The sequence below is a fragment of the Elaeis guineensis genome, chromosome 10 (genome assembly GCF_000442705.2).
Source record: "Elaeis guineensis isolate ETL-2024a chromosome 10, EG11, whole genome shotgun sequence".
Lineage (NCBI taxonomy): Eukaryota > Viridiplantae > Streptophyta > Magnoliopsida > Arecales > Arecaceae > Elaeis > Elaeis guineensis.
The window spans coordinates 32,600,114-32,611,630 of NC_026002.2; the positions used below are offsets into that span (position 1 = coordinate 32,600,114).

Consider the following 11,517-nt stretch of genomic DNA (forward strand, 5'->3'; position numbering starts at 1 on the left):
CAATAGACCATTGTCTATAGAATATAATATATATAATAAACATATATTTGAGCCTCATCAAGTCAAGCCTAATCGAACTAGGTTAGTTTTTGGCTCAATTTGAAATTAATCTTGAGCCTATTTATCTGGTTCAAACTTTGTTTGCTTAGCTTCCAACGGAGCTTTATTCAGGCTTTTCCATAAGCCATTCAGCTAATTTGGAATTTAAAAATTGACAACCCATTCTTTAATGTGGAATATGCGTGAACACATACTATCGCACAACCCTAGACTTGTAAACATCATTAAAACTTTTTTGCGTCATATCCTAGAATTTTTCAAGCAAGAAATTTTATAGGTTTATATAAGCATAAAATGGTTTTATTATGCAATGGTTAAACTAAGCTGGTGTTAAGCTCCAGAACACATCAAGGACCACATCAAGTATCCTATCTTCAGCATTGTCTTCCACAAATCTCATATACCTTCACTCGAGTGAATTCTTTGTGATGGAAAAGTTGCCCACATGGTCCTCCAACCTCCCAGAGTTCCACACCAAATGGCATGTAGAATCCCATATCTTTTATCATATGCCACACTTTCAGAGAGATGCAAATTAATGATGGGGATACCCAAGGTGCAAATCAATTTCAAGAATCTATGCTGCTCAAGTTGATACACTGCACAACAGAAACCTGCCACAAAGACCTTAACTTTTTGTTCATTATTAAATCTAGAGCTGGCTCTTGGATAATATTTTTACAATACCGCCAAAATAAAGTTAAGTTGTTTTAGGATCAATAACTATTACATGGGCCATCATACATGACCAAACGACAGAATCATGATCATCAATTACAAACTTCAGTTATTAAACAGCCAATATTTTTTTACAAAAAAAAAATGTTGGAGAAAAGGGAGGAGGTCTTCATCAAATAGGAACAAAGAAAGCATCCCTCGCATTGCACTCTTCCAGTGACTTTTCACAATAAAAGGCCTCATTCAGTCCAAAATTTGATAACAGCATCAATAAATGCTTTTATGGTTGCCCAAACTGGGTTGACTTCTGCCGTCTCTAATTCCTTATTCGCCTTTCCAGATGATTTGCTGGGACATTGGAAAAATTCCCATGTCAAAATAGAGAGAACTTCATGAGTCAGAAAAGATTCAAGACTGAACTTTACTACAGCCCTGGTACACTATAAGGTGATGCAAGATCACAACTTAACATTCCCTTAGTCTGTTATGAACTTATAAAAAAATATGTGAAACAATGCAATAAATTAATGAAGAAAAAAACTTGCATGATGTACATATAACATGCTGATGAGAAAAATTTCAAACAATACCGACATGTCCCATTGTTATATTGCACTGTTCCGATGAGAAAATAATACCTCAGACAGCCTGAAAACACACTCATAAAGATAAGAAATGTAAAAAAGTGAGCGTTCTTAACACCCTGATAGCACATTCATGACGTCCCATTGGTATTGCACTGTTCATGACCTGTTGGCTCTCTGTTGTCTCATTGGTTCAACCACTCAGATAGAGAAAGAGAGGAGAGAATGCAAGATAAGCGAGAAAGGAGAAGACGGGAGAGAAGGTGACTAGATCTGGCCTCCTCTACACCAAAATCGTGGTGTATCTGGTAAGGCCATCTACCCTTCCCTTTTTAACCATTTATTTGACCGAAAATTAAGAAATATAGGGAAATCATGCCCAAATTTTGTAGTTGAACATGAAATTTAGATATGTTGTTGAGAGGAGATCAACTTACAATATAATATTTTTTTAATATTATATTATTTTCAGAATAAATCAATTACTAAAAATTATACAATAATAGTTTCAGGAAGAAAAATTAAAAAGGTGAGAAGGGGTATCCTAGTACTGTACCTATTTAAGAGACTCAAAAGGCCTATTTAAGAGGCCAAAAAGATTTTTAAAACCACTAAAACCAACAAAATCTATAAACAATAAACCAAAAAAAGGGGTTTGGCAGTATCCCGGTAAAGTATCAGGATACTATCCTATCCTAAGTGTCGGAATGGATGCATCCTGATACCACAATAACCCAAGAAAAGAAAGAGGATGGGTGATAGTACCAACTCTTGAATCCTTGATAGTCACCTTTTCCTTGTTGATTTTTCTTTTATGTTCCAGTGGATGTAATTCCACATGTCAGCCTCATGAATTAGGTTACCAAAATTAAAATGTACTGCAAGAAAAAGAAGAGGAAAACAAGAGAGAAAGAGGGAGCGGTTGTGGAGATGTAACATTTACCTGCTACAATTGCTACCTCTGTCAATATTGCTGGCAATATTTTCATGCTTGGTGCTGCATTCAGAGTCAGATATTTCCATGGCACTGGGAGAAAGTGATACACTTGAAGCACTTTCTGTTTTCATGGCCATGTTCTCCATATCATTAGGCTGCAGCACAGGCAGTGCCTGCGAAGTCAAACATAATGGATGTGAATCAATGTGATGCACTTTGGATCCAACACTAACCAGATAAAAGAAAACTTGATGCAGAAGAAGCCCATCTCCAGGGCATATCAAAATAAACAGAGAAGAAAAATGCTAATTCAGAAGAGCATAGGAACATAATGGCTGAAGAAGCTACACACTTTGGGTGTTACACCATTCCAAATCAACAGCACCGTAATGTCTAAAAACAAAACTGCATATGCCTTGGACCAACTAATTATGCATCATATGATTACAAAAAGAATGGTTTTCAAACGATTCTTTTTTCTATAGCTTGCTATAATCCAAGCTGCTTGAACTTTGGTTCATAAATGTCTTAAGATATATAGAAGCAATCAAGGACAGCCAAACCATCCTGAGTTCAGAGTGTACCAAACTGTACCAGTCTAATAACCAGACAGAACGGGCTTTTGATTCGGTTCAAGTTCGGGCTTTTTGCAACCCTCTTGCTCGCCTCACTCACTCGCCTCCCTTTTGCCTCGCTCACCTCTCTTGCTTGCCTCGCTTGCCGCTCTTGCTAGGGCTAGGGTTTTCTCACCACCACCACCACCAACGATGACAACAATGATGATGACAGTCTAGAATTTCTTTTAATAAACTGTCTTAGCAAGTAGGTCACATGAAGGTAAAATACCAAATAACATGAAATGTCTAAACAGACGTTTAATAGTGGCAGATGAACCAACATTTATATGACTTATGAGCAGGTATTAACAAGAAACAACCAAAAAAAAAAAAAACAAAAGGAAGAAATAAACTTTTGAGACTCACCTCAGTGCTTGAAGTTTCAGAAGCAGGAGAAACTAAAGTTTGTGAAATCATTGATGTCAGGACTGTTTCTTCTTTATTAACTGAACTGGAAGTATTAGTTCCTGCAGATTTTATGCTGTTTATATTGGGAACTTTGTTGCCTGGCATGAAGGGTACCTCCACTTCTGATTTTTGCATTCCTGATACTTCCTGGGAGTTGATTAACTCCTTGGTTTCCAGGGGGCTTAAATCTAAGTCACAACTATTGATAGAAGAAGTTGCTGTTGGGAAAATATCCTTAGCACCAGAATCTAACTGATCCACCAGTTGATCAGATACATTGCTATTGACAAAGTCAACAGAGATAGTTGCTTCTGGTAAAACATCTGTCCCAGTTAATGTAGGAATAACATTGCTTTCTGCAAAAATATCAGTTGCCTCAGCCACACCTCTGCTTTTCTTTTCAACATCTTTTCCATCCAGCATCAATCCTTTTGTTGGAGAAGTAATGGATACAGACTGATTGAAAGGATGTGACTGCTCAATCTTATGAATTCCACAGTTTTCTAGACTACCTTGAGGTACAGGATCATTTTGTTCATGAATTCCTGTATTGTCATGCATCGACCCAGATGGTTTCTGTAGGTTTTCTTCTTTATTCTGTGCATTAAATAAAATATCATATGGACTTGGACCATTGGAGTACTGCAAATGATCAGAGGATTTATCGTGCCAAACTTCAGCAACAGAAACATCATTTGCATGAGATGCAAATATTTCCTGGTCATCAGATTTTACTAATTCGTAGCTTTCTTCACTTTGATGTTCATTAGCCATAGAAGACATTTCCATCCCGTCATGATCAGCCACATGCGTCATAGATGATATGGACAGATAAACACCAGGATCTGTGGACCCTGATGCATGCTCCTCTAAGCCAGCTTCAAGATTCAATGCCTTCAAGCTTGCATCACCAGGACCTAGCACTTTATTTTCCTGAATTATATCTCTCACAATTTCTCGTACAATGTAGAAAGACCCACCAACTTCTTTATGTGTGAGATTTAGAGAAGGAAATTTCCCACTGTTTGAAGTACGGTATCTGAAAGCAGGTTTATATATAAATAAACAACATGAATCATGCTTCTAATCATTTTGACAGAATTCGAAGTGGGAATTTATAAGTTTCATACTCATATGATTACTCTGCACAAACATATTCCATACGTTTGTATCCCAAATACGTGGGTTTAGATACAAGAATCCTAATTAAACACAGGCTCCTGCCAAAGGCTGAAACCACAAAAATAACAGGATTCTTGTGTTCTCACCTCCAAGTAGTACAAAGCTTGAATCAACAGGATGAAGCCCTTAAAAATGGTGCAGAAGGCAAATGCTGACCCTAAGTAAATGATATGTGACTTACTGGTCAAGATACATCTATAAGATCAAATTTTGCAGAACATGGTTGGTCATTGTTCATTGGTCAATATACCGCATCCAGAAACATGAAGAAAAGTAGCACTTAAATAGTAGATACCATATAACACAAGTTTGGCCACTGATAATTTTCTCATTCTGAGTCGATTGATACAACATTGTATCCATGAGTTAATGACTCTAGGAACCTCCAAGGTTAGCAAGAATTCCCACAGGTCTAGACCCTCAAGTGGCTAGCCATCAAGAAGTTCATTTCTCTTTGCACTAGCCACCTTTGCAGATAGGCAGTGAGGAGGTGAAAGCCCTAGGTTAACTAGGGAAATCATCTTCCATTGGAAACCCTTACGTCTCCTCATGTCATCATACAACTAATGATACTATGGAGAATAAACTTTCTGAAAACCCCTTATGCACACTAAAAATCTCTTCAAGTTAGCCCCTCCATCTTGCCATGACCCATGTCAAAATATGGCCTATAGCTTTTATTCTTCAATCATAACCATGCATGCTCCACTAGGTCAATGGAGATGATCAAACGCACAAAAATATATCATCCTCAATAAATCATCAACATTTTTAATGAATAATATATGATGATTGAATATCTCACAAGATTTCATTAAAATCATGACATAGCACCTGGATAAACAAGCGATTACACTTAGTGCCTAACCTTGCTCTGAAAAAGAACAAAAAACAAAAACTTGGATAAAAACATGATGCCTAATAGGACCGAACATATAACGTGGACACATAAGCTGAGGTTTGGGCTGCTCAAGTTCGACTCAGTACTTTTAATAGGAAGTTCAAGCTTGAATCAAGAGTAAGGCAAGCTTAACCAAACTTTCTTAAGCTTGGCCTGTTACTAACTTGGATGAGCCAATCTTGAGCCAAGCCCTAAGTCATATCTATAATTGCAAACCAGCAAATAATTGGACTTGGCTCATTTCAGAATGTAGCTTAAGATTGACTTTTTCTCTAAATGAGCAAGCTTATGCTATTCACGAATAACTCAGGTACATTAGCTACTAGACACCTTAGTAGACAACTTGCTCCCACTTTTAATTCAATCATAACTTCTTGAATTTTCCAACCAAGGTAACCTACAAGTTCTTTACCTACTGCGCATATGGAAACTTTATGGATGCAAACATGAAACTAATGCATAGAAACATTTCAATCATTTTAATATGTGATTTTGAGGCACAAAATGCATTAGCTTTAATATGAACATCCTAGAGAAAATTTCTAATATTTCAAACAAATTATTCTTGCCACCATCTGCTACATTGCTCCTCGAAACTAGAAGACTCATCAAATTGCATGACATGCATCGATATCAATAAAGGTGCATGATTCCATAATGATATGCACTTTCTTTTTCCAAAATAGGATAGACATATGTATATTGTTCTATACTATCCACTCAAAATTAAAATGTAGCTGAAGAATCCTATAAAGCAAGTCATGCACACTTTACAATACTGGCACCACCTCGGCAAATGACACATGACAACTATAATGCACAAATTACCTTGGAATATAGGTAAGAACTAATCAACAACAAAACGTAAATGCAGAGGCAAGAATGGAACTAGAAAATACTTTCTAACTTAATTTTCAAAACAAATGGACATATCAATGTTTTAGCAAACTTGATTACTTCTTTATAAAAGATTCGACCATTGCTCTTCTCTCCTCTTTCGTTCGTCGACGGCGAGGTTTCTTTTCTCCAAAATCATCCCGTCTCGCTAAAGCAAATGTTTGCCCAACCCAGCCAGCTTTTAGAGCCTGCATGATGTCAGAAATTCACCAGATTTTTGACTTCAAGCCTGCATAAATGTGATAACAGAATTAGGAGCATGATCATGCAAGTCAAAAACCTTTGACGCAATGGATGTGTATTACAAAGTATGTAGAAGGTCAGTATAGCTTCCAGTGTAACAACTAGGAACAGAACAGCATGACTAATTCATACAATTCAAAGCATAATAAGATATTCATAGATGTTTCAAGCCGATAAAACAAAGATGCATTGATTTCTTGACAAGTAATATATCACATACACAGCATAAGAAAAGAGATCAGCATCATGCACCACCTCTGACCAGTGCCCCTACAAAATGCAGACTGCAGGAAGACCAAGGAAACTAAAGAAGAATCTAGGGTCCTATTTGGTTTCCACGTAAGAATAAGTGTTTACGATGTATTTTTGAATAAACAAATTATTCTAGTGTAAAACATACAAATACCTATTTGACCTCGTTCATGTTATATTGGATTTCCCATATTTTAAGTCAAATAACACTTGTTGGTCCCTAATATACATATTAATACATTTAGCTGGCAAACAAGTTAGCAATATTGCACCTACTAATTATTTACTACATGTTGTAGTCTTCGTATATTGTTTCACTCATTCTCACCTTTTTTCATCTTTATTATACCTTTACTTTGTTGATCAATAACAATGACTCTTCTGCAAATATTTAGCATACAAAACACATATAAAAATGTCCAAAATTGGAACAATAACTATTAATTTGCTTATCCAATCTAAATAACTGGTTTCACATAACCTAGGGGCTACATAAGTTTAATAAATTTATGATATGATATCTCCTTTTCTATTGATTCTCCCATATGTACGTGCATATGCCTTCTCCCTCTAGCCCTTCTCGCTATTTTTGGAATACTCTTCTCTACATAACATAAGCTCAACCTGCATTTTTTTTTCACTCAGTAAATCTCCTTAATTCAAGCCTACTTATATATTTTACTCAGTCAAAGTCCTTAATTCGAGCCTAGCTATATAGTTTGATAAAAAAAACTCTATATGTCTTCATAGAACTTTAAGAATAAAGGGAATGCAATTAATTTTATTGGATAAGACATGGAAAATGCTATCAACAAGTCTTGCAATTGGCATCATCTAGGTACTGCTATTGCTCGCGCTCTGAAAACTTCCGTTATACCCACTCTTGCACCTCACAGCGGTGTCTGTCTCTTATCAAAACATATCTCACAAGTCCCAACGAACCTAAAATCTGTCACTAGCCACGAAGATGCATATGGGCTACAGAAATGCATGGCTCCGGCTTTCCTTCCCATGCCCTTCTCCACAACCATCCTGTCCATCAAAATCTTTACAATTCCCGGAACAACAAAGCTGCAAACTTTCGAAGAACTGTCGAATCACATCATGCTCAAAATGACCAGGCTTCCATCGGGGAGCAAACCTATGACCTAAAAACAGGATGAGGATGCCCTCTACCTTACCGCTAGCGAAGCTAAAAATAAAAGAGAGAACAACACAGCCGCAGAGAAGGCTTCCTTCAAACACCCATTAAAGAATACCATTTCGTAAAAATGGCTCAAAACACACCCAACATAGAAAAGCTTGTGAGGTTAAAGATGCTCAGAATGTGAATGACAGCCAAAAGCATTACCAAAAAAATGGAGATTTTTGGACAACCTTTCAGCAACAAGTTGCAGAAAGCAAGATCGATGGAGAGAAGGAGAGCGCTGAGGGTGCATACCTTCTAAGGTGGGGAAAAATCAGAGAGAGAGAGAGACGGAGAGAAGCAGAGGGGTTTTCTCGAGGGCGCGGTGATATTTGGGGGTTTTCGAGGGTTTTGTGGATGGAGGCGCGGCAGGGGATAGAAATCGACCCGCCCGTCCATCGCGGTCGCATCCAACCGGCATTTTAAATGCGGAGTGAAATCGACAAAGATCTGGCGGTTTGGATGGATGGATTCTGTTTCGATGATTAAGCGGACGGTGGATCACATCTTCCGCATGAATCATCTATGCGACCTCATTGGACTTGAAAAGAGGTCCCGTACTGTTAACCGCCTGCTACTGCTGTGAAATGTTGAAGCATGGCTTACTAATTCGGACACCATCACGTTTAGAGAGGAGACTACGTTGTTTAATAACCCGCATCTCCTATCTAAACATTTTAATAGGAGAATCTGTTTAAATAGATACGAGATGTTTGGTTCGCAATTGAAATCAAGATCAGAATAGATTAAAATCAGAATCGAAATCAAAATGATCAAATTATCTAAAATATTTAGTTTATAATCAGAATCGAAATGGATAATTTTTATTATTGTTGTTTAGTTCATATAAAAATAGAAATTAAAATCAATTCGATTTTTTTATTTTTAATTTAATTTTTTAAAAATAATTATTTTTAAAATTAATATTAAATAAAAATTAAATATAATAATAATATCTTTAAATTTTTAAAAAATTATCATTAAAATATATATATAGTGAATATTATTTTATCGTAAAAATATTATACATATATATATATATATATATATTACAAAAAACCAGCCCCGAACCAATAAAAACACCCCCCTCCTCCCCCAGCTCTGGCCCTGCCGCTCGCACCCCGCGGTCCCTCCCCTCCTCCAGCATCGTGTTCGCAAAGGTGATATCTTTTCTCTGGCATCTTCTTCCTCTCCTCTTCCTCCTCTGATTGTTGAAACCCTCGCTCGATCTATCAATTGATGGAGATGGCAGTGCAGTCGTGCATTAGGCTCGTCTTCTCTTCCCAATTCACCGCTGCCGCCTCTGAGGCCTCTGATGACCCCTCCGATCGTTTCATCTCCGCTGAGCTCGTCAAGCTCTCCACCGCTGCCGATCCCTTCTCCTTCTCTTCCTCCTCCCACCTTGACCTCCACCACCGCAGATGAGCAAGGCCGTGCGGTGGCTCGTCATCGAGCTCCAGCACGGTGCCAGGGCCACTGCTGGCACCGCTCCCCATCCCTACATCTCCATCGGGCTTCTTTCAAGACTCCATTGCGATCAACCCTGGATCTATGAATTGCGGGAAGAGGGCTAGGATCGTCGCCAGCAACGATGGTCGAAGCCCTAGGGAAGGGGGAGGGGGTTTTCTTGCAGGAAGGCTTCTTAAGGCGGTCATGGTTCTTGACAATGAGGTCGGCGAGAGAGGTGGGGAAGCCGATCTGGACGATGAGGGAGGCGTCGCGCTCAGGCTAATCGATATTAGAGATGATTTTTTTTTTTTAATCTCATTCCATGAGAATGAGATTGGGACTCTGTTGAGATGAGACCGAATTTGGTTACTTAAGGAATAGATCATTCCTATTCCTCTCAGGAATGAAAATTGGAATGAAATTCTTCCCAACCAAATAATTGAAATGGGAGTCATCCATTCCGATTTTCATTCTAGATCTTAATTACCTCAACCAAACACTCTCTAAGTGTGTGTATATACACACTAGTTTTCAACCCGCACGTTGCATGTAGATTCTAAATCGCATAATGGATCATTTTTTAAAAAAATTATTGATAAATAGTAAAATAATATCTATCCAAATTCATGATGTCTATTTATATTCTCAACTACTGAATTTTTATTACAAGAGATAATAATATCAGGTTTTAAAAATCTCATTTAGATCACATAAGTAGACTTTTTTAATTTAGTTTTTTAATAACATCATGCTTGAATTTAATGCTTTAAGAATTGTTAGATAGGAGAGTCTAGACACGTGATATTTTGCAGATTGATTTTGATCCAAATGACATTCATAGATGATAAGATGCTGCTTATGTGGACAATCTAAATAGCTAATCTATTTTCTCTCAGTTTCAATTTTCATGTATATATTGGATTTATGTATATGTGTAGTATGACATGATAACTCTACAATGTTTTATGTGGATCATGTCTGGCTAAAATAAAAGCCAATATTGCTAGGGTTGTTTTTGGTGGTTAGAGAAGTTATCGTTAAAAATAAACTAATGGATTTATATAAAAATTAGTCGAAGATCTATGTATTGCACGGGGCTGGATGTACGAAATAAATTTTCTTCTAGATCTGATCAGATTAAAATATATATATATATATAATAAAATAATATTCATTCAAATTTTTAAGATCACTTTATATTCTTAATTTTATATAAATAAATTTTAATTATAAGATATAATAATACTATATATCAATAATATAATTTAATGTCAAGAGGTGTTCTTTCCAAGTGTCATAATAAAATTCATTTGAGAAGCTAAGTTAGCAACACTTCAATACTCCTTCACAGAGTATTATTATATATATATATATATATATATATATTTGTATTATTACATATTTTACAGGAAAAATGCTCTCTCTTTTTTTTCAAAGCAATATATATTTTGGATGTTCATGAACAAATTTGCCCTTGGATCCAAATATAAGTAGGAGGGTGATCCAAACAAACATATATTACATTTTTAAAATATTTATCAATGGATATATAACGAGCATTTGAACATGTGTCTTCTATCTCGTGTTTAAATATAATATTGAATTTATCCAAAATTTTCTAAATATATATTGTCGTGAAAAAGAAAATACCTTTTCTACAAGATCAATAAGTAGATTTTTTTTTCTTCAGAATTTATAATCAATTATTATACCTATGTTATTTTATTAGGTTTAAATTAATTTATTTTGATTAATATTTTTTTTTACCACCTTGAGGAAGAAAAATAGCATAAAATTTGGATTATATTTTTTTTTCATCCTCATCGTTTTCCAATTATCAAGTTGGCATTGTAATTTTTTTTCATTTTATCATTTTTCTCTTGTTTTCTATTTTGAACATTCTATTTTCAAAAACTAATAGCCTACTAATAAATCTTTAATTCAAACTCTAAATATCCTAGACCAAAAAAAAAAAAAAAATCAAATGTTATCAACAAGCATTGTGCTAATATATTTAAAACTTCTTCTTTTTAAGTTAGTTACAAAGGATGAGTATCTCAAATGAAAAAGAAGGAAATCATAAAGGATGGCATAAGCAAGAGCATGATTTTAAATCCTGGTAG

The 11,517-nt window shown here is 36.0% G+C and overlaps 1 protein-coding gene across 3 annotated transcripts; it reads right to left on the reverse strand.

Annotated features, from left to right (window-relative positions):
* Positions 1–675: 675 nt before the first annotated feature.
* Positions 676–8,342, reverse strand: LOC105052722 (uncharacterized). Of its 3 annotated transcripts, none has more exons than XM_010933645.3 (5): positions 8,201–8,342; positions 6,325–6,493; positions 3,243–4,323; positions 2,266–2,432; positions 676–1,086 (listed from the first exon to the last, which is right to left on the reverse strand). In XM_010933645.3, the coding sequence occupies exons 2-5, from the start codon at positions 6,456–6,458 to the stop codon at positions 978–980; spliced, it is 1,491 nt and encodes a 496-aa protein (XP_010931947.1). In that variant the 5' UTR covers positions 6,459–6,493; positions 8,201–8,342; the 3' UTR covers positions 676–977. The 3 variants fall into 3 exon arrangements, with proteins under 3 accessions (XP_010931947.1, XP_029122679.1, XP_019708699.1); XM_029266846.2 differs by having other exon boundaries at positions 8,137–8,288; XM_019853140.2 differs by having other exon boundaries at positions 8,111–8,269.
* Between the last annotated feature and the right edge of the window lie 3,175 nt (positions 8,343–11,517).

Excerpts from the sequence above, each read along its gene's own strand:
- LOC105052722 (XM_010933645.3), bottom strand. The coding sequence starts at position 6,458 with ATGCAGGCTCTAAAAGCTGGCTGGGTTGGGCAAACATTTGCTTTAGCG. Across the intron at positions 4,324-6,324 it reads GTCGAATCTTTTATAAAGAA|ATACCGTACTTCAAACAGTG; the intron begins GTAATCAAGTTT and ends ACCTGCTTTCAG. Across the intron at positions 2,433-3,242 it reads CTGAAACTTCAAGCACTGAG|GCACTGCCTGTGCTGCAGCC; the intron begins GTGAGTCTCAAA and ends TTGACTTCGCAG.